We start from the raw sequence: 23,712 nt of genomic DNA, 5'->3' as shown, positions 1-23,712 counted from the left end.
ACTAGTCTCTGATAAAACAGACTTTAAACCATCAAAGATCAAAAGAGACAAAGAAGGCCATTACATAATGGTAAAGGGATCAATTCAACAAGAAGAGCTAACTATCCTAAATATATATGCACCCAATACAGGAGCACCCACATTCATAAAGCAAGTCCTTAGAGACCTACAGAGAGACTTATACTCCCACACAATAATAATGGGATACTTTAACAGCCCACTATCAACATTAGACAGATCAAGACAGAAAGTTAACAAGAATATCCAGGAACTGAACTCAGCTCTGCATCCAAGCAGACCTAATAGACATCTACAGAACTCTCCACCCCAAATCAACAGAATATACATTCTTCTCAGCACTACATCGCACTTACTCCAAAATTGACCACATAGTTGGAAGTAAAGCACTCCTCAGCAAATGTAAAAGAACAGAAATTATAACAAACTGTCTCTCAGACCACAGTGCAATCAAACTAGAACTCAGGATTAAGAAACTCACTCAAAACTGCTCAACTACATGGAAACTGAACAACCTCCTCCGGAATGACTACTGGGTATGTAATGAATTGAAGGCAGAAATAAAGATGTTCTTTGAAACCAATGAGAACAAAGACACAACATACCGGAGTCTCTGGGACACATTTAAAGCAGTGTGTAGAGGGAAATTTACAGCACTAAATGCCCACAAGAGAAAGCAGGAAAGTTGTAAAATTGGCACCCTAACATCACAATTAAAAAAACTAGAGAAGCAAGAGCAAACACATTCAAAAGCTAGCAGAAGGCAAGAAATAACTAAGATCAGAGCAGAACTAAAGCAGGTAGAGACACAAACAACCCTTCAAAAAATCAGTGAATCCAGGAGCTGGTTTTTTGAAAATATCAACAAAATTGGATTCCAACTCTTGACTCACCCCTGCCAGCAGGATGCCCTTGAGCAAGTCAACTTTACTAAACTAAGTCTTTTTGTATTTAAATAAATAGAATTAAGTAAAGTATATGAAAGTTTCTGCAAACTGTAAAGCATTACAAACATAATTGTCATCATTATTGTGGAATTTGTCTTCTAACACACATTTTATGATTTACGGAACAAGATTCCCAGGAAGTCAATTATCATTGCTTGTTCTGGCCATATTTCTTTTATACCTGAGTCTCACTGGCATGTGAATTGGCTGAGAGGTGGACAGGCTAAATCTATATGCACATATCCTTTTATGACCCAAGGGAAATTTTAGGAACTAGAAGAAGACCTGAGGCTAACAGACAATTCTTATGTCCAATGGCAGAAAGGGGAGAGGGTAGGAAGGGTGTGAAGCTTCTGGCTGACCATTGCTCCCCTTTTTGTAAATGTGTTCATGGTTAGGAGAGAAGTAACTATAACTATGAAAGAGAAGAGTTAAAATGCCTGCTCTTCCTTCCTGAAACCCCTTCTTACCCTGTTCACTAGATTTAATGAAGAAAATGTGAACTTATCACAAAGTAGTTGCAACTTCTGCTGTTGAAAATTCTTTTCTTGCCAGGCCTGATGGTTCACTGTAATCCCAGCACTGCAGGAGGCCAAGGTGGGCGAATTACTTGAACCCAGGAGTTTGAGACCGGCCTGGGCAACGTGTCAAAACCCGACTCTACAAAAAATACAACAATTAGCTGAGTGTAGTGGCAGGTGTCTGTCGTCTCAGCCACTTGGGAGGCTGAGGTGGGAGAATCACTTGAGCCCAGGAGGCAGAGGTTGCAGTGAGCCGAGATCCTGCTGCTGCACTCCATCCTTGGTGATAGAAGTGAGAACCTGTCTCAAAACAACAAAAAACAAATAAAAAATAGATTCTTTTATTTTTCTTTCTGTTTGTGTCTTTTCGTCTGTATATCTCTCCCTCATTCTATTCTTTATCTCACCCTCTGTGTGTCATCTTTAAAAGGATCTCTTTGAAGGCACTCTTCCCTACTTTATCATTCTTCTATTCCTTTCCCTTTTTCTCTTCTTTCCTCTGATAATTTGACTTATTTAATTTGGCAAATTAGTATAACTATACTTTTCTATTTTATCATGTCTTTTTGTTGTTTTTTCTGCCATTTGAAAGTTGATATTCAAATCTAATATAATAAATGAAAAAGGTCATAAATTAGTAAATTCCATTTCCACATATGATATACCACTGGGTACGATGAAAATTAGCACTCATATTAACGAAGAGAATATAGTGGTAAAATGCTTTTAGACTATTTGATGGTATGTGTTCATATTCACAACCTTTGACCTAGTAATATCATATCTTAGAATCCATTTAAAACAAGTATGTCTTAAATAATGAAAAGACTATATATAACATCCTTCATGTCCAGCAATAAAGGACGATTATTATATGGACTATGTTATAATCATTTAATTTTTACCTACAGTAAGTCTTGGCAGACGTGGATTTGACATCCGAGGTCGATGACAATATAAATTTACACAGTGTTTTAGAGCAATATGGCAGCATACCCATTATAAGTCCACATACCTTTTGATCTCACAATTGTATGTCTAGGTTGCCTTCCTTATAAGCTGATCTATGGTAAAATATTTGTAGTGATATTCATTGTAGTGCTAATTATAGTAAGTTTGTTGAACTTTTGTTAAATAGTAAATAGTTTCTCTTCTAGGCATTTAACTGAAGGAAATAAGGCTGTGGATAGATAACAAAGCTAAGATGTATTTATCCCTATTTTTATAACTTGCAAATAATATTAAAATTGTAAATGTCCAACAATAGAGGGTTGGTTAAATTATATATCCTATCAGTGGAAAACCAGGCAGCATTCGCAATCATGTCATCAAAGACTGTGATGGGGTCATCTTCCATAATGCACATGCATATACATATGTGTACCAGGAAAGAGATGCGTATACACTGAAGTATTCACTGTTTTTCTCTAGGTAGTTAGATACAGATGATTTTTTAAAAAGTTTAATGACCTATGATTATGTTTTCTGATATAAATAAAACCATGAGATTTTAAAATTAAAATATTAACCCAAGGCTGAAGAAAAGCCTTAGAGGAAGTAGACCAAATTTTAAACAGTAGCTGTTTTGAGTGGTGGGACTAATGGTAATTTTAAAACACTTTTGTGTCATATCTATATTTTCTTTAATGGGAAAATGAGTACGCTCATTTTATTGGAAATATTTTGTTTTTTAGTTTTGATAAAAGTATGGTTGATAAGCAATTAACATAGTACCAAGTAATTTTAATGTAATTAACAAGCTTTTTAATTAACAAGATTTTGTTTTCATATTATTTTAGGCCAGAAATGTACACACAGGAGAGTTGGCTGCAGTAAAATCATTAAATTGGAGCCTGGTATGTATTAAAACCCTCAAGACAATTTTGAACAATTTTCTCATGCAGTTCATAACTATAGGTCTTAAAACTATTTTCCGTATTTCTTTCCTTGTTTCCCTTCTTCCCAAAAGAAGTCTTTATATGTTCTATCAGGTCAGTAGAATATCTTCAATTAAATTCCCCTGGAGGTGGTTAGTTAAAGGTGAGTTTGACATGACAGTTTTGTTGCCAAATAAAATTTGACATGTCCACATTCAAAATTGGAAGACACATTGACATTGTTAATTTGCTTTTAAGAAGATAGTGAAATGTTTGAACCTCAAGTTTAGCTTTTATGAGAATTTGGTTAGGAAAGTATTCAGTGATTTTTTGGGGGTGAATATTTGGTATAATGACATTTGTTTGTCAGCTATTCCCTTTGATTGATTTAGGTTTGTTAATTCTGGTTTTAGATTAGTACTTATTTTATTAACACTTCTGTGTGTCAGAAGACTGCTTGTTTCAAAACACACTGAATAATTTGCTTTGAAAATAAAACTGTAATCTTGAAACGGTTTTATGATTTTGGTATCCTAAAAGTTTCTAATGAGTGCAATAGTAGTTTTTGACCAGGTAAGTGAATATTTGGTGATATGTTCATTTGCTGGTTCATAAACTTAGACATGTAGTGTAAGTTTACGACCATAGTTATGCCACTTTCTTAGTTTGAGCAGTTAAAACGACTTTGCTTTTGAAACACAGTATTTGAATCATTATACATGTGACTCATTAAAGAGATAATAGTACTGAGGTAGCATATGCTGGAACACTAAAAATAAGCTTTCAGATATGTCCCAATGTCTTTTTTTTCCTGGCAAATAGAAATTGTTATAATAATACTCTTTTAGGATCCTCTTATTAAATGCCACCTAGTAAGTTTAAAATGATCTCCAAAATGTCACTAACACAAATAGGGAATATAACAGAACTATACAAGCATTTGCCTCTCCTGGAAAAGTCACTGCAGCAAATATTCAAATTATGTTCAAGGATGGTTATTCAAGTTATGTCCAAGTACTGGCCTGTGCTCTCAGAGAAAACGAAGATATTTATCCCTTTTCTGTGTTAAGCGAGTGCAGTGGGCTTGTTACAGCACAGTTTCACTTATTTGACTTGAGGGTATGGCTTATTTTTTATTAGGTTGATGCATAAGTAATTGCAGTTTTTGCCAACCTAATTTAATGTTCATTATAACGAATTAATGAGTATATTTTTTACATCCTGCAATTCTGAATGCTCAGTAAACCATATATTAGAACTAACATAAGAAGGCAATTCAGTAAAAAAAGAAAAATATGTGTATGATTACTTAAAATGTAAGGATTAAATGCAAGGATCATAAGTTAAGACTCCTTTGAAAGGCTAGAATTTCTCACTGCCTTGTTTTGTAAAAGCTACTGATTATTTTATGTTAGACATGACCCATGTATTAAGATTGAGTAATATTTCAATTTGTCTCCCAAAAAAGAATAACATAGAAGTTCTGTAAATATTGATGAAGTGATCTTAGTATTTGGCTATTTAAAAATTTTGTTGGTTGCCTATTCTTATGCCTTGCCCCAGTCCTATCAGGTTATTTGTATTTTATTATTGAATTTTAGATGCTGTTTGCACTTTGAGGATAGTGACTCTTTATCGTGTATTTTACACTTCCCACAATTTGTCTTCTTTCACTCTGCTTATACTTTTTTTTTCCATGTGGAAGTCTTCTTTTTTCTCTCAGACAAATTTGTCAGTCCTCCTTTCTCTATTCCCCATTTCCCTGTACTTAGGCCTTTTCTCCTAGATAACTATAACAATTTTAAACTGTAATTTCTTCCAGTTTTTCCTTTTTTTCTTCCAAAATTTAAATATTTGCTCAATTAGGAACGAGTTCGTTCTAAGGGATGAAAGAGAAATCTCTCTATATATTTTTTCAAATGGCTGCTTTCCCAAAGCCATTACTATAGATTCAGTCTCTTATCCACAGATTTGAAGTGCCTTGGTTGTCATAAACTAAATTTCCATATAAGCATAGATTTTGTGTTCTGTTCCAGTGATTTTCTTTTTTCTATTCCTACTTCAATACTATCCTGGTCTTGATTACTATAACTTTTGTTGCATGTTATAGTCTTCATTCCTTTTATTTTTCAGATATTTCCTTTCTGTTTGTAAAATTTTTTTCTTCAGGAGAACTTCAAAATCATTTTTATCAAGGAGAAAAAAGGCACATAGATTGATGTGGGATATTTGGCATTTTGACAATGTAAAGGTTTTTTCTTATTCAGGTCTTTAGGAAAGTTTTTGCCACATCTTCATATTTACGGTATTACTCGCTATTGGGGTGGCTTCCTTTTTCCCTCTTACACTGCCTAACTGGTTATTATAGATATTTGCTTCAGACATTGATTTTATTGGTTATATTTTGTCTCTGGCAGTCTTACAGAATTCATATTTTTCTGTCAGTTTTCAAATGTTTTTCATTGTTTTTGCAACTGTACAGATATATCATATAGAATGTTATTTTGGCCTGGACTTTCACATTGTAGGATAGTGCTTCCAGTGTTGTGTTTACTCATTAAGTGTTAACCCATTTATGCTGGAGTTTGCAGTTTTTTGAATTGCACACGTGTGAAAAATCAGACCTTGGCAATGAACTTGAGCCATAGGATGTAAATAACTCTCACATGCTTAGCGTTCCAATAATGGAACACTGGGCATAAATGGGTTCTGACAGAAGTGTTGATCATCTTCCACTAGAGTGATTTTGTCCATTTCTCCTTCCATTTGTGGCACATCTGCTTAATGTATTATATGTGTATCAGTTGACCCATAAAATTCATGTTTACCTTATATTTTCATTTCTTAATAAATATTTATTGAATACCTAATATATGCCAAGCTCTGTTCTAGAAGGTAGGAATGTAGAAGAGAACAAAAAGACAAAGACCTTGTTCTCATGGAACTTGAATTTCAGTGGGGGAGATAGAATAATGGAATAAATGTATAATGCATTAGTCACTCATATTGGTCAATGGCTTCAGTCTTTCCTTTACTATTGTGACTTGTATCTTTCATCTTTAATCATTCACTCCCTTAATGATCTTCGATACCTTTTTTACCTTGAATATAACTTTATCCAACATTGATATTGCCAACCCTCCTTTCTTTTTGTTTATATTTATGTGGCATACAACAAATGGATAGACCTGGTGTACCTGGGCCTATCATTATACTTTAATCCTTTCTGGGTCATTGATGTTTCTCTTGTAAAAAATTATGTTTGACTTTTGTTTTACAACTCAATCTGAATCTTTCTTTTTTTTTAATATGTGAATCTGTCCACTATTATATTGTTTAGAGAGATTTTTAATTTTACTTCTGTTGTTGTTTTGTTTTAATATTTTCTTAAATTTTAAAAAAAAATTATGGCTGGGGGTTTCTTTTATTTTTACCGCTGATAATTTATAAGATACAATACTGTAGTTTTGTCAGAGAATGACTTGTAAGACCTTGAATAATATACTTACATTTGTGGGTGTTTTAGTTTATCAGTTTAAGAAATAAAACAGTCATCTATTGAATTCTTGGGTTTACAGATTTTGAAATTTGCATATTTATATTCTTCTTGCCTCATCATCCCCCCAATTTTCAACTGTTTGTTGGTTTATTTGGGGATTTTAGCCCAGAAACTTTCTGATTGCACTGGGGTATGAGTATGTATTAGTATGTGTACCTTCTTTTAAGAAATGTAATATTTATAATTTATAAATGCCACGACCAATTATTTAGATTTAGGTTTTTATTTAATAGATTTACTACCCACCATTGGTCTTTTTATGCCATTTCCTTTGCATTCTCACCTACTTAGTATCAGCTATCAATAGGCTAAATCATATTGTCAAAAAGATTTTCCAGTATTAGGAATATTGTAATTTAAATCCATAAGTTGATTATTCTTCTCAAACCTGCTTTTCTTTCCCATTTTGCTAAGCGGTTAACCCATCCAAAAATGTAGGCATTAACCTCAATTTCTCTCTTATTTGTGCTCAAGAATCAGTCTGTCAGCAAGTTCCCTCAGCTCTACCTCCAAAACATATCCTGAATCCATCTACTTGTCTTTATTACCCATCTCCACCCTTCTAGTGTCTGTTTCCTCACCTACACTTCCCATTCCCCACCATCTGTTTTCAAGAAAGCCTCTGGAGTGAACTTTTTAAAACATACATCATGTATCATCGCACTCTTCTGCTTAACACTTCCCTGAAGCCTTCATATCAACTTAGAAAAATACTCAGATTTTTAGCCTTGTTTATAAAACCCTACATGATCTGCTCTCCCCACTTCTCTGAGCTCATCGCGTATGTTTCTCCCTACTCTACTATGCCTCTATTTTCTTTTTATTTAAACAGTCCAAGATTAAAACAATTCTTCTCTTTTGCCTGAGGTAGCTGTTTTTCAAGACCTTTGCTCTGAAGGCTCCTGGTCATTCAGACTTCAGCTTAAATAAATATCATATCCCCAGAGAGGCCAATCCCCTTGTTACTTTAGTTCGCTGCATAGGACACATGAGTGCCTGATACTTTTCTTGTTTGTTTATATGTATATATTGTGTTTGTCTCTCTCCTAGAATGTAAGAGCCATGAGAATAGTGATTATCCTCACTGCTATATTTCACCACTTGGGACAGTGTAAGCACATAACGGACACTGCAATAAATATTCTTCCTACAAAAGAATGTTGCAGATGTCTTTCTGTTGCCTTTGAATCAGAATGACAATTTGACTAGGTATAAAATGATTGCATCACGTGTTCTTCTCCCTCTACCCTCAAAAAACTCTATAGACATTTTTTTCCCTTGAATATTGTTGGAAAGAACTGTAAGGCCTACCTGATATTTTTCCCCTAGTAGGTAACTTGCTGTTACTACTTGATTGTAGCAAAAGCTGGCATTTCTTTCTTTGTCTTCAAAATTAGTAATCTCAACAGAATATAACTTGGTCTCAATAATTTTCTACAGATTTTTCTCCCTGAGACACAATGAGCTGCTTTTTTCATCTGCAGTTTTGATTTTTTCTCCATTTCAACAAACTTTGTTTTAAGATTCTTGAATTTTTTTATTTAATTACTTTGGAAAGTAATGAATTTTTAGTCTGCCATATCAGTTACTTTTTTTTTTTTTTTTTGAAACAGGGTCTTTCTCTGTTGCCCCGGGCAGGACTACAGTGGCATGATCTGAGCTCACTGCAACCTCCACCAACTGGGTTCAGGTGATTCTCATGCCTCAGCCTCTTGAGTAGCTGGAATTACAGGCACGTGCCACCACACCCGGCTAATGTTTATATTTTTAGTAGAGACGGAGTTTCGCCATGTTGTCCAGGCTGGTCTCGGACTCCTGGCCTCAAGTGATCTGCCCGTCTAGGCCTCCCAAAGTGCTGGGATTACAGGCGTGAACCACCCCACCTGGCCCCCAATACTGCTTCTATTCCTTGTTGGTTCCAGTTCTTTTATTAGTTCTATACAAGTATTATTTCTACACAGCTTTTCCCCCCTTAACTCTACCAGCATTCTGTTTCATTTTGTTGCCTTAATTTACCTGTACTCTTTTTTCCCCTTTCATATCCCTGAGAGTTTGAAGGACTTACTGTCTTAAATTTTCTTTCAAAACAAATTCTTCATATCTTCAGCATCCTGTATTTGTCTTTTTTTTTTTGCCGTGGAATTTTGTGGAAAATCAGTGGACTTTTAGCATTGTCAGTAAAGCCAAAGTAGATGGTATTTTCACATTTTGGAACAGACTTAAGGGAATCTTTAGATTAAAATATGATGGTATGCTAATGAATTTTCCCAACATTCAGTTCAGATACTTCAAATAATTTTGGAGACTGCTGTATTTCAAAATGAATTCTCAACTGTATTCAGCAGCTTTCAAAACTTGCACTAAAGCCAGCATAATACAAAAGTGTTTTCTCGTATTGATTTAACAGATGAACTGGTTTAAAATTGTATTTAGACATGAAAAGATAATTATTTGCCAATATGACTTAGAAAAAAAAAGTCTAGTAAAACATAAACAAAAATTTTTTTAAGTAAATGAAATGCCAGCTGTAAACTTAACGTGCTTTTCCCTGTGGTGAAAAATAGGATATTAAAGTTTATGGTAATTTTAGAGTCCTAGACTGTATTTACTGACTTGCCCCTGGCAATTTAATTTCATAATGCTGTATTCAAAATTTTACTAAAACAGATTGCTTTTGAAGGTCTTCCTAACCATCAAAAAATGCTACAGTAAGCCTTAGAGTTGACAATAGGTTAGCACAGAAAATCGCTTTTATTAATTAGCCACAAAAATATTTGTAAAAGAAAATGAAGTCAGCATTCCTTCCTTTGTCTGTATGTTCTTGTTGCTCTTTGTAGATACAGGCAAAATGGTTATTTTCAGGAACGATTTAACCATTTCTTTCACATTTTTATAGTAGATAACTTACTAAATAAAGTCACCACCTTACAAATGGTAACATTAAATAGAGTTTGACTTACCAGTGATTAGCATTGAAAATAATACCACCAGTGATACCATTGTGAGTTTTAGTTGCATTTTTCATCTCTTTGGTCAGACATCCAGAGTGCCCTGTAAGACCAGGCAGATAATATGATGGTTCGTGCCACTGTGTTTTCCTGTCTTTTGTCTGAATTTCAGCCTACCATCTAACTCATTTTACAGGTGCTCAGTTTGCTGAACAAGTCTGTAGCTAGTGGTGGCCAACAGCCAGAACAGGAACAAAGTTTGTGGGGAAACTTACCATCAGAATCCTACTTTCCCTTCCCTCTGTCTTTCTTCCATTACCCCTCTTTTATAGTGAAACTACAAAATAATATTTTAAGCTTATGAAAATTACAGTTTGTTAAATATTGTCAGCCTTGCTTACAGGGATAGAATTTAATGCATCACTACCCAGGATGATTAATGCAATACCCTTTTGGTTTGTTCCCTTGCTTGTCTTTTAAAATGGCAAATTAGAAATACTTATAAAATAGTTTAGTATTTTTAATAAGTTAAATGTATTTCTGTAGACAGTTTTCAAAATATATAGGAATCTTTAAATATCTTTCAATAGATGTTTAAAGCTTTCCTTGGACTTTCAGGGGATACTTTATCCTGTTTCCTGAAAGTATACGCAGAGAAAGTAGTGTAAATCTGAAAAAGTCAAGAAGTATACGGAGGTTTAAACCAGCCATTTGTTTGCCTTGTGAAAGTTCTTGAAAGAAATCCCAAGGTAGGTTGTTTGGCCAAATAGGACAAGTGACATCTATTCTGGTTAGGTGGTATGTTCTTTTCAGAATTTCTATTCAAAAATCTAACAACCTTGATTTTTAAAAATATTATGTAAAGTAAAATATTTGTACCCTGTCTTCACTGTTTGGACATTTCAAGTCTGAATTAATGGGAAATGTTAATATGAAGGCACAAATACATGCCCCAAATGTCATTTTATTGGTTTTAAATAATAGATACAGAAAATGAATAAAGGTTAGTGTTGTTTACTAATGTCTTCTGTTTAACATTCTACATTCATTACACTCAATGAAAAAAAAAAGTATTATTATGAACCAAAACAACCATATTCACAAGATTGCCACCATTGTGTCACTATATATTTCATGATTGTTTAAAAATTAGCTGATTGAATATTTAGCATTGGATTAATTGATTTTCTGAAAAAGTACTACTAATTTATTCACTGTACAATGAACTACCACTAAAATTAGTTTTCGTTTTGATACTTTAACATTAGTTCATAAACTTCAGAAGTGGTATCTAGTACTTACTAGTACGGAAAAATTTGCCATTGCACATATTAGGAGATCTAATTTTTACATTGTAATTTTGCTGTAAATGATATACAAATTTTAGGTTACTGCATATTTATTTTAAATACTTGTTTTAAAAGTTTTTATTTATTTATTTTTGGTCTGGGAGTGGTGGTTCACATCTGTTGTTGTCTCAGCACTTTGGGAGGCTAAGGTGGGAGGATCTTTTGAGCCCAGGAATTTAAGACCAGCCTGGACAACGTGGTAAGACCCCGTCTCTACAAAAATTTTTAAAAATTAGTAGACCATGGCAGCCTGCTTCTGTAGTCCCAGCTACTCAGGACACTGAGGCAGGAGGATTATTTGAGCCCAGGATGTCGAGGCTTCAGTGAACCATGTTCACATCACTGCATTGCACCCTGGGCAACAGAATGAAATCCTGTCTCAAAAAAGAAAGAGATTTATATATATATATACATTTAAACATCCAGCTGTAGTGAAATGATTAAATTAGGCTATGTTCACATTTTAATATTTTTAAAATTTCAGTAAAAAACACATAAACTTTACCATCTTAACCATTTTTGGTTTTTTTGGTTTTTGTTTTGTATTTTTTTGAGACAAGAGTCTTGTTCTTGGCACTCAGGCTAGCATGCAGTGGCACAATCTCGGCTCACTGCAACCTCCAGCTCCCGGGATCAAGCCATTCCCCTGTCTTAGCCTCCCGAGTACCTGGGATTACAGGCTGCCACCACTACACCCGACTAATTTTTTTATATTTTTCGTAGAGACAGGGTTTCACCATGTTGGCCAAGCTGGTCTTAAATGCCTGACCTCAGGTGATCCACCTGCCTCGGCCTCCAAAAGTGCTGAGATTACAGATGTGAGCCACCATGTCCAGCTGTCTTTACCATTTTTAAGCGCATCATTTAGGAGTTTTAAGTATATTTACATTGTTGTGAAACAGTTCTCTAGAATTTTTCATCTTGCAAAACTAAAACTCTATATTCACTAAACAACAACAACTCTTTGCTGCCCCCCCCACAGCCGCTGGTAACCACCATTCTGTTGGTATCTATGAATTTGGCTCCTTTAGATACTTTATATAAGTGGAATCATACAGTATTTGTCCTTTTCTGAGTAGCCTATTTCACTTAGCATAATGTTCTCAAGGTTCATCTATGTTATAGCATGTGACAGGATTTCCTTTTTAAGTCTGCATATTTTTCATATACTACAGTTTTATTCATTCTTCTGTCAATAGACATTCTGTCAAACTGGGTTGCCTCTACCTCTTGGCTATTGGAAATAGTGCTGCTATGAACATGGGTGTACAAATCTCTCTTTGAGATCCTATTTTCAGTTCTTTTGGATATAAACCTAAAACCATGATTATTGGGGTCATGTGATAATTCCACCTTTAATTTGTTGAGAAACTGTTACACTGTTTTCTGTAGCAGTCTCACTGGTTTGCAATATCAACAACAATGTACAAGGGTTCTAGCTTCTCCACATCACCTCTAACCAGTTTTATTTTCTGCTTTTTTTTTTTTTAATTGTAGCCATCCTAATGAATGTGAAGTGATATCTCATTGTGGTTTTATTTTTCTCTGATTACTGATGTTGAGCCTGTTTTCATGTGCTTATTGGCTGTTTGCAGGTCATCTTTGGATAAATGTGTACTCAAGTCCTTTCCCATTTTTAAAATCAGATTATTTGATTTTTTGTTGTCCTAGAAGTCCTTTTGAGTCCTAGGAGTTCTTTATATATTCTGGGTGTTAAACCCTTCTTAGATACAGGATTTGAAAATATTTTCTCCTATTCCATAGGTTGCCATTTCAACTCTGTTGATTTTGTCCTTTGGTGAACAAAAATTTTTTTAATTTCATGTGTAGTCTCATCTGTTTTTTGTTACCTGTGCTTTTGGTGTCATATACAAGAAATAACTGCCAAATCCAATGTCATGAAGCTTTTCTTCTGTGATTTCTTCTAGGAGTTTGATAGTTTGGGGTCTTACAATTATATCTTTATTTCATTTTAAGTTTTGTGTATGGTTTAAGGCAGGGGTCCAACTTCATTCTTTTGCATGTGGATATCCAGTTTCCCCAACACCATTTGTTGAAGAGACTGCCCTCTCCCCATCAAGTAGTCCTGATACCCTTGTTGAAGATCATTTGACCATGTACTACATGAGAGTTTGTTTCTGGGCTCTCTGTTCTATTCCATTGGTTTTAAATATGTCTGTCTTTATGCCAGTACCCTGCTGTTTCTATTAGGGTAGGTTTTAGTAAGTTTTGAAATCAGGAAGCATGAGTCTTCCAACTTTGTTCTTCTTTTTCAAAATTGTTTTGGCTATGGAGAATCTTTTAATTTTATACAAATTTTAGAATGATTCTTTTCTATTTCTGCAAAAAAAAAAAGTTACCAGAATTTTTCACAGGGATTGTGTAGCTATTTATATCACTTTGGGTAGTATTGACGTCTTAGCAATATTAAATTGGGTTGGGTGCGGTGGCCTCACGCTTGTAATCCCAGCACTTTGGGAGGCTGAGGCAGGCGGATCACGAGGTCAGGAGTTTGAGACCAGCCTGGCCAATATGGTGAAACCCGTCTCTACTAAAAATACAAAAATTAGCCCGGTGTGGTGGTGCGTGCCCATAGTCCTACTCGGGAGGCTGAGGCAGAAGAATCACTTGAACCCTGGGAGACGGAGGTTGCAGTGAGCCAAGATCGCCCCACTGCACTCCAGCCTGGGTGACAAAACGAGACTGTATCTCAAATAATGATAATAATAACATAATAATAATAATATTGGTTTTTAAGAAAAGATATTGGTACTTTAGGACATATTAAATGTAAGGTACTAGCAAGACATTCAGTAATAGGTATATAGTGAAAACTGAAGATAAGATAAGGGGCTCTGTGGTTCTCAACTAGTCTCATCCTTACATTGCCAGGGTGTGAAGAATAAAATTTCTCTTCTTTAAGCAAGTACCCTTTTTTTGGAGACAGGCCCTCACTCTGTTCCCCAGTCTGAAGTGCAGTGGTGTGATTATAGCTCACTGCAACCTCAAACTCTTGGGCTCAAGCAGTCCTGCCACCTCAGCCTCCTGAGTAGCTGGGACTACAGGTGCGTGCCACCATGCCTAGCTTATTACTTTGTGAAGACGAAGTCTCTATGTTGCCTAGGCTGGTGAGCAACAGGGCTGGAACCTACAAGCCTAAGTTCTCTGAACCTAGTGGATTTTATGCCACATCTCAGTGGAAAGTAATATTATTTTGGCTTATCACCCAATTAAAAGAATAAAACCAACTATCCAAATTTCAGATTATTTTTATGAGGCTGATGTAGGCCATCAAAGAATAGCTACATCTATGATAACCATATTTAGCTTACCTACCTCTCAGGATAAACTACAAAAATATTACCTTTATGTAAGTCTCTTCCGTGGTATAATTTCAGTTCACAGAAGATTTTACTCTCTTTGCATTAAAGTTTCAAATAATATAATAGTGAAGCAGATATATGAAGAATGTATCTGAAGCTGGAGTTCAGACATCTGAGTTATTAATAACCTGTGCTTGGGAATTCTTGCTTCCAGCTACAGCTGTAAAAAGTTGTCATTCACTCTCACCAAGACCTCACCTTCCCTGGTAGAAACCTCACGTACCTGCTGCTGGGAACACAGTTGTGGGTGGAACTGAGAACTCAAAACTACTACCAAGAGGTAGTAGTTTGTTACTAGTAGTATTAATTCAGCCATATTATTGACTTTTACAGGTCAGTTTAAGAATTTATACACGATTGAGAAGTTAGGCACCATATGTGAAGCTACTCGAGAAAATCTGTTCTAAATCCCAGACTTAACTGAAGAATTTTTCAGCACAGCTCAGATATAAGGCTTCTGTGCACATTTAAAAGTGAGTAGGTGGGAATCCAAAGAATAACATATTGATATGGTTAGGCTTTGTGTCCCCACCCAAATCTCATCTTGAATTGTAATTCTCAGGTGGCGAAGGAGAGACCTGGTGGGAGGTGATTGGGTCATGGGAGTGGTTTCCCCCATGCTGTTCTCATGATAGTGAGTTCTCATGAGATCTGATGGTTTTGTAAGTGTCTGACAGTTCCTGTAACACACACACTCTCTTGCCTGCCACAATGTGAGACTTGCCTGCTTCCCCTTTTGCAATGATTGTAAGGCCTCCTGAGCCATGCAGAAGTGTGTAAGTCAATTAAACGTCTTTTCTTTATAAATTACCCAGTCTTGGGTAGTTCTGTATAGCAGTGTGAGAAAGGACTAATACACATATGTTAACAAAATTATGTGCTGCTTTACTCTTCTTTCCTTTATAATTCATATTTTTTCAAACATGAAAGATGGGCTAGAATTTAGCCCGTTTGAGGGAAATCAGCATGTGTAAAGAAGAAATTATAATGCTATGATGGAAAAGGCTCAGATGGAGGAGTGATATAAAAGAAGAAAGTATTCTGGTTCCCGTGAGTGAACACAGAAAGCAGGGCCTTTCGTCTGCACCTAGGTAGGCAGACTTTCTACTGTTACCTCCAGGGCTTACTCACAGCTTCTGCCTAAGCTGATAATGAGTAACAGGAGATCATCTTCTATTTTGGATTATCTCCTTTGATCCTCTTTTCTTGTCAAACCTTTAAGAAGTACATTTTCAGTTGTAATAAGTTGCCATTTGTGCACTTATGTTTAGAGTATATGTGACCATTTATATAATACACGGTTTCCCAGTTTACAAATAAAAGCTAGATTATCTTTAAAGATTTTCTCTCAGACGTTTATTCAGTTAGAAGATTGTACCCTTATTTGGCTTTCCTAACCCTTTAAAATTGTTAACATGAAATTCTGTAACTGAACTATCAGTTAATGTTTACATGAATTGACTGTTAAAAAAAATGCTCTAATGATTATAAATAAATGTGGCATATTAATAGTTAAACTAAATATATGTGTGGATTTTTGTTTTGTTTTGTTTTTGAGGCAGAGCCTTGCTCTGTCGCCAGACTGGAGTGCAGTGGTGGCTCTCTGCTCACTGCGACCTCCGCCTCCCAGGTTCAAGCAATTCTCCTGCCTTAGCCTCCCAAGTAGCTGGGACCACAGGCACCTGCCACTACACTGAGCTAATTTTTGTATGAAGCTAAATATATGTTTAAACCACATCAGTAGTGATAGGTTCTTTAAAAGCTTTTAATGGCATGGCAAAAATATTTAAAGCTCTATTTTGGTTTTGAACTGAAAAAGTTGAAAGTATAAAGGGAAAAAATATCTCTGACTTGTGTGAAGATTTTGTTTATTTATCTAAGACCTAAATGCTGAGTTTTCATTCTTGGCATTGTATGTTTTTCCAAGATGACTTTGAGTTAGAGCCAGAGTCTGTCTGGACACCACTGAACTTTTTTTTAGTAGGGGGAAGAGAGGCTCACTATGTTGCCCACTGATTTTAAACTTGAAGTTGCTTTTCAAGTTTGAAGATTACAGGTGCCCACCACCACACCCATCTAATTTCTGTGTTTTTAGTAGAGACAGGGTTTCACCATGTTGGCCAGGCTGGTCTCGAACTCCTGACCTCAAGTGATCTGCCCACCTTGGCCTCCCAAAGTACTAGAATTACAGGCATGAGCCACTGTGCCGGGCCTAATGTAGCTTTTTCTAATTAACTTATATGGGTCTGTGATAGACTAATTGTAAAATACAGACCAAAAGGAAGAAAGCAAAGTTACTTTTGAAATACTTTTCTATATACTAAAATAATATATAATCTCCTTTTTCACATAATATAAACCTATTTTCATGTCACAACACACTGTACTGTAATTTATTTAACCATTCTTGCATTATTAAACCATACTGTAGTAAACATCTGTCTTTGTACATGTCTCCTTAAGAAAAAAAAATTTGTAAGTGAAATTGTGGGTTCAAAGATTCTGCATATTTTAAAGACTTCTGACTTTATGGAAAGATTCTACCGGTTTGCATTTTCACTGAAGTGTTAAGAATGCCTAATTCCTCATCTATAATATTTATTATAAAATTTTCCTTCCTTCTTTTCCTATGTAGAGATTTTGAGTAACATGATAAACAACTTATTTTGTTTTCCAGGAGATGATTTTTCTTTGATTCAACAAGAAATATTTATGGTTAAAGAATGTAAACATTGTAACATCGTTGCCTACTTTGGGAGTTACCTTAGGTAAGAGGGGAAAAAAAGCATCATCTCTCTCTGTATTTTATATACTCTTTGCTACTACACTCTCTCCCTTCCATGCAAGTGCTACTATATATGTATGTTTTTAAACACTGCAAAGTTCTAGATTTTTTAGAATCTTCCTATTTCTAGGGTTTTCCCCTAGTATATATTAATAATGGTACTCCCATTTTTACAGTTGTACCTTATCTGGCAATTTTAATGAAACATTATAAGTGATTACAAGTGTTTTAACTTACAAAACTGATGATATTCTAAACCACTTAAGTTGGGAACAAAGCTGAAATTAATGTGCTTTTCTGTATATTGTAGCAAGATTGCATGGCAGTTTCCTGTTGCACTTTGCAGTCCATCCTGAACCTTGGTGTGCTAAAGAGTGAGAGCCTTAGAGTATTTCAGTGATTGGGGATTACTAGCTAATAAAATTTTCTTTCTTTTTCGTATTAGTCGGGAAAAACTGTGGATTTGTATGGAATACTGTGGTGGCGGATCACTTCAAGATATTTACCATGGTACTGTTAATTTGACTTTACATTTTAAACAGACTTTGGTTTTAATGATTGTTGTTTGATATTTCCAGTTAACCACGGATATTAACAGGTAGACTTACTATTTTGTATTCTTCTGTTCCCGGAGCACTGCATAACAGAAATTGGTATTTATTTTTTATTGGTTAGTCAATTAAACTTGCCTGAGCCTGAACTGAGAAATGCAAAAGTATTTATATAATCCAGATTTTACTCTTTAAATATAATCTCTAGGAAAGTGTTTTATCTACAAATGAAACTTCCTAAATTTCCTTGTAAAAAAAAATTGAAATGCAAAGGGTAACTCACAGAAAGGAAGTTACATGTTTGTCTTAATAATTTAATCTGCTAACCAGAAAAACAATTTACTTGTTACTGTAATATTTTTGTATTAATATGTATTGTTTTAAAGTTTCGAGTATTTTATTTAGTATTCCATTAATTTAGGCAGTTTTCTGAGCTGAATTTGACATGACATTCTAATACTGTTAAGACAGTTTTAGTTTTGGCTCTACTGTTTAGCTTTTAATTAGTTTTGTTGCTGCTGGCAATTTCTTGAATTTCTAGAATTTATGAGACTAAACGTAGATCCTTATAATTTTTCTTCTCCTTGTTTGACATGGATATGGGATAGTAAAACTCCCATTGTAGCTACTCACTTTATAATTCGTTTTGAAGAATTATGTGAAATATTTTTAAAGTTTGTATGCTGAAATCTTTATATTGGAAACCTTATCAAAATTTAGTCATGCAGTTTACAAATGCAGCCACAGTAGATATAAAAACAGAAGTGCTATTTCATTTCAAATAATAGGTTGTAACTACAGAGCTTAGTTTTAAAATGTCAATCAATAGAGCACTGGTTAAATAAACTACTCTTCAACTTGTAATATGGAATACTGTGCGGCACTTAAAAAGATGAAGTTACTTCGTAATTATTGACCTGGGTATATATCCCTAAGACTTGTTTTTAAATGGAAAAATTGAATCATGAAAGAATATGTATAACATACTTGGTCATACTTAGGCTTTTAAAAATTATGTTCTGATAAGTATAAATATACAATGTAAATGTATAGCAAAATGAAAGAATACCTACCAGTTGATTAAGTCATTACCACAGCAAAGGGAAAGCAAAACTCAGAAGTAAATTTTTAAATTATAATAAAAACTTATCAATATAGTACTTAATTATCAATTTTAAAATGTCATAATTATCTAATTTTGTCACAACAAATAATCCATAACAACAAAAACTCTGACTGATGCCTAAACACTGATCACTACCTCTTTATTAACAAAAATGTTTAACATCACAAAACTGTTACAAAGACACAAATTATTATGATTCAGGCTATCTCTTATGCATATGGATTTAAAATTCTCTGTGCCACTGGATTTAATTTTTTTCTGTGATTTTATAAAGAATTGCTATCTTCTCATGCCTGTAATCCCAGCACTTTGGGAGGCCGAGGTCAGAAGTTTGAGACTAGCCTTGCCAACATGGTAAAACCCCATATCTACTAAAAATACAAAAATTAGCTGGGCGTGGTGGCAGGCACCTGTAATCCCAGCTACTTGGGAGGCTGAGGCAGGAGAAATCACTTGCACCCGGGAGGCAGTGGTTGCAGTGAGCCAAGATCATGACACTGCACTCCAGCCTGAGCGAGAGAACAAGACTGTCTCATAAATAAATAAATAGCTGTCTTTTCTATGAAAAGTTTTTATTCAGTAATTGTAATTTTATCCATTCACATTTTTATAAAATGAGAGCACTCATAAGACTATATGGATAAAATCAAACTATATAGCTGGCTCTTTTTTTTGAAACTTCTAAGTTTAAAGAATAGCTTTGAAACATTAATTTTATTTTTTCACGAAAGTTTGACTTTGTCTTATTAAACCTGATATTTGTTGAATTAAATTGAACCTAAGTAGTACCCATCCTGGTAGTTAGTATACTAGATAGCATAATAATCAAGAAAATCTACACTTATAATTAGATGTTGTTAATAAAGTGACTTTTCTTCTTTTACTACTATTTATCATGTTACTAAGAATCAGAAGTTTATTTTCCTGAATGAGTAAAGAGAGCCAGTGGTTAAAATATGCAGTAGAATATTTCTCTAGGTGAAGAATACACATGATTACCTGATTTGGTTGCACTGTCAGCAGATACTACCCCAGAATTACTCTCATGGTATTGAAAGGCATAGTCACAAAACCTCTGGTTGAGTTCTTGAAATAAGAATTTTATATTTCATATTAGGGAGAGATCTGGTTGCCAAAAGTGACATGGTTATTTTTTAAATTCTTAGATAAGGTACTAGATCAAGCCTCTCTGTTTTGATAGGTGTGGTAAAGAATTATACTGAAGAAATAGCATCTTGATCTTTAAAAAAGTATATGATGCCTTTTAATATATTGGAACAGTCAATCTCTATGGTTCTCTGTTTCTCTATATAACTAATTAGTTATATGCATTTCTTCATTTTGAAAATTATTCAGGTTTGCTTTCTGTAGACCTTCCTATGATGCATACCACTATGCTTTGCACATGAGTGCTTAATATTTTCACAGACCAAAGTTGTATGGAGTTAAATCTTTCATTTTTAAAGTACATTTGAAAAAATTCTCAGTGTTACCTTTCGTTTTTGTCTCTTGATGACAAAAATAATACATCCTCACAATCAGAAGAGAAGTCATCCAACTGTATAAATAGAAGTTGTTTTATAATAGTTCGTCTGTTTTGTTTTTTTTTTTCCCGAGACTATGTCCCGTTCTGTTGCCAGGCTGGAGTGCAGTGGTGCGATCTCAGCTCACTGCAACCCCCACCTCACTGGTTCAAGCAATTCTCCTACCTCAGCCTCCCAAGTAGCTGGGACTACAGGTGTGCACCACCACGCCCAGCCAATGTTTGTATTTTTAGTAGAGACAAGGTTTCACCATGTTGGCCAGGATGGTCTCAATCTCTTGACCTCATGATCCACCCGCCTTGACCTCCCAAAAGTGCTGGGATTAGAGGCGTGAGCCACTGCGCCTGGCTTAGTTTGTCATTTTTTAAGTAGACTGTTTTTAATCTGTTAGGTTTAAATGTATAACATTGTGGTCTCTTTTTGTTTCTAGTTACTGGACCATTATCAGAATTGCAAATAGCCTATGTATGCAGAGAAACTTTGCAGGTACTGTATTTTCTTAATGTAGTTAGAAAGGCAATTCTAGGTTGACAATTGATAACTGTAAAATGATAGTCTGTCTTAAAGAGAAAGGGAAAGGGTAAAACAAAATGATTTTTCTGTTAATCTCTTATATTATAATTCTGTAAAACTAGTTATTTTTCTTTCATGAATGAATCACATGAATTCATTTAAACTGATGCCGACATATACAGTGATCATATGTGGACTTCCACTTTGATGCTGATGCACACCATGGTCATGTGAGGTATTCTGCTTTATAGCACTTAGCCTTCAGTTGTGTAAATTGGTTTTCAAGAATGAATCACCAGACCTCTCAATTGTAACAAGTTGTCTAAGCGTTCTTTTCAAGTTTATGGCAGTAAAAGGAATCTCTTCCATGAGACATAGGGGCTTTTACTATTTCTCTTGGAATAAAATAAATTAGCACAGCATTAACCCAAGGCATTATCTAAAAACCCTAGTTCTATGTGATATTAACAGGTGTTATTGATAGCAGAATCTCTTTTTGTAAGTTTGGTTAACATTGCATTAAACAGATTTCTTTACTTCAGGGCCTGTGAGAACTTTAAGTATGCTAAAATAGGTTATGAATATTCAATAAAGATATAGAGTATGTGGTATTTCTCCCAAATTATTTATTTTTTTCAGTGCCCTGAAAGACTACTCACTGAGAAAATTAGTAATTAACAATTTTGTTCATATACTTTAAGGCATTTAAATTAGGAGGAGGGAATAAGTAGTAGTGATTGTGGTTTGTATGTTTGTAATTTACAACTGATAATTGTTAATTAATGCTTCTATCCCTAAATTTCCTAGATTGTGTAGTGTGTTTAGAAATGAAATTGATACTCTATGCGTTGTTCTTTCATATTTTTCAAAATGGGAGAGTGGGCTGATCTAGGAAAAAGTTCTAGTCAGTTTTGAAGAGTTGGTTCCCACATGCCTTAAAAGACATAACGACTGCCAAATCTTAGAGATAAATCAGATTAATTTATCTGACATATATGTATTTGTATGTAGAGAGAGAGAGAGATAATATATATGTGTATATGTGTGTGTATATTCCTATAACATTTGCATAACATAGAAACCTACTTTATTTTATCTACATAAAATACAAACTTAATCATACACTCATAGTAGAGAATTATTGACAAATTCATTTTCTTTGTATTTTAATTTCCAGAGTTCATTGTTCCCCTAAGTATTAAACAAAGTACAGAGTGGAGGTGAAAAATTAAAAAAAAAAAAACAAAGATCGATTTGTACTCTGGCGCTGGTATATGACCGTAACCATTTATATAGTTCTAGTTCCCAAAATACAATGCTGCACTACATAACATTTCGGTCAACAGTGGGCTACATATACAACAGTGGTCCCATAAGGTTTTAATACTGTATTTTTAGTGTACCTTTTCTATGCTTGGATATGTTTAGATACACAGTAATTGCCATTGTGTTACAGTTCCTACGATATCAGTACAGTAATGTGCTGCACAGATTTGTAGCTTAGGAGCAATAGGGCTATACATAACACCCTAGGTGTTTAGTAGGCTATATGTATATACCATCCATGTTTATGCAAGTGCCCTCTATGATACTTGTACAACAAAATTGCCTAACAATGCATTTCTCAGAATGTATGCATCCCTGTTGTTATGTGATGCGTAAGTATATAAAATGAGGCTTATTTGCAAGAACATAGATGGAACTGGAGATCCTTATGTTAAGTGAAATAAGCCAGGGACAGAAAGACAAACATCACATGTTCTTACTTATTTGTGGGATCTAAAAATCAAAACAATTAACTCATAGACATAGAAAGTAGAAGGATGGTTACCAGAGGCTGAGAAGGGATTTGATATGGTGGGGGGGGAAGTGGGGATGATTAATGGGTACCAAAAAAAAGAATGAGTGAATAAGTCCTAGTATTTGATAACACAACAGGGTGACTATAGTCAGTAATAACTGAATTTTATATTTTAATATAACAAAGAGTGTCATTGGATTGCTTGTAACTCAAAGGATAAATGTTTGAGGGGAGGCCGGGCGCGGTGGCTCAAGCCTGTAATCCCAGCACTTTGGGAGGCCGAGACGGGCGGATCACGAGGTCAGGAGATCGAGACCATCCTGGCTAACACGGTGAAACCCCGTCTCTACTAAAAAAATACAAAAAACTAGCCGGGCGAGGTGGCGGGCGCCTGTAGTCCCAGCTACTCCGGAGGCTGAGGCAGGAGAATGGCGTAAACCCGGGAGGTGGAGCTTGCAGTGAGCTGAGATCCAGCCACTGCACTCCAGCCTAGGCAACAGAGCGAGACTCCGTCTCAAAAAAAAAAAAAAAAAAAATGTTTGAGGGGATGGATACCCCTTTCTCCATGATGTGCTTATTTCACATTGCCTGCCTGTACCAAATAAATACCCCATAAATATATACCTACTATTTACCCATAAAAAATACAGAAAAAATTTTTTTCATAAAAACCTAATATGAAGCTTAGGAAGGGAATACCTCCAAGATTATTTCCAATTTTAAAATTCTGTTGCCGGGCGCGGTGGCTCACGCCTGTAATCCCAGCACTTTGGGAGGCCGAGGCGGGCGG

At 35.0% G+C, this 23,712-nt stretch overlaps 1 protein-coding gene across 1 annotated transcript in view; it reads left to right on the top strand.

Moving 5' to 3' along the window:
- MAP4K5 (mitogen-activated protein kinase kinase kinase kinase 5) overlaps positions 1-23,712 on the top strand; it is a 112,351-nt gene that overhangs the window by 23,146 nt on the left and 65,493 nt on the right. The window contains 5 exon segments of the mRNA XM_017849464.1: positions 3,286-3,316; positions 3,319-3,342; positions 17,280-17,370; positions 17,833-17,897; positions 21,039-21,094. Of these exon segments, the coding sequence (XP_017704953.1) occupies positions 3,286-3,316; positions 3,319-3,342; positions 17,280-17,370; positions 17,833-17,897; positions 21,039-21,094 (267 nt within the window).

This window comes from Rhinopithecus bieti, unplaced genomic scaffold (assembly GCF_001698545.2).
Source record: "Rhinopithecus bieti isolate Rb0 unplaced genomic scaffold, ASM169854v2 scaffold_29928, whole genome shotgun sequence".
NCBI classification, from domain to species: domain Eukaryota; kingdom Metazoa; phylum Chordata; class Mammalia; order Primates; family Cercopithecidae; genus Rhinopithecus; species Rhinopithecus bieti.
Note: the sequence above shows the minus strand (reverse complement) of the source record. Positions and strands in the feature narration are given on the sequence as shown.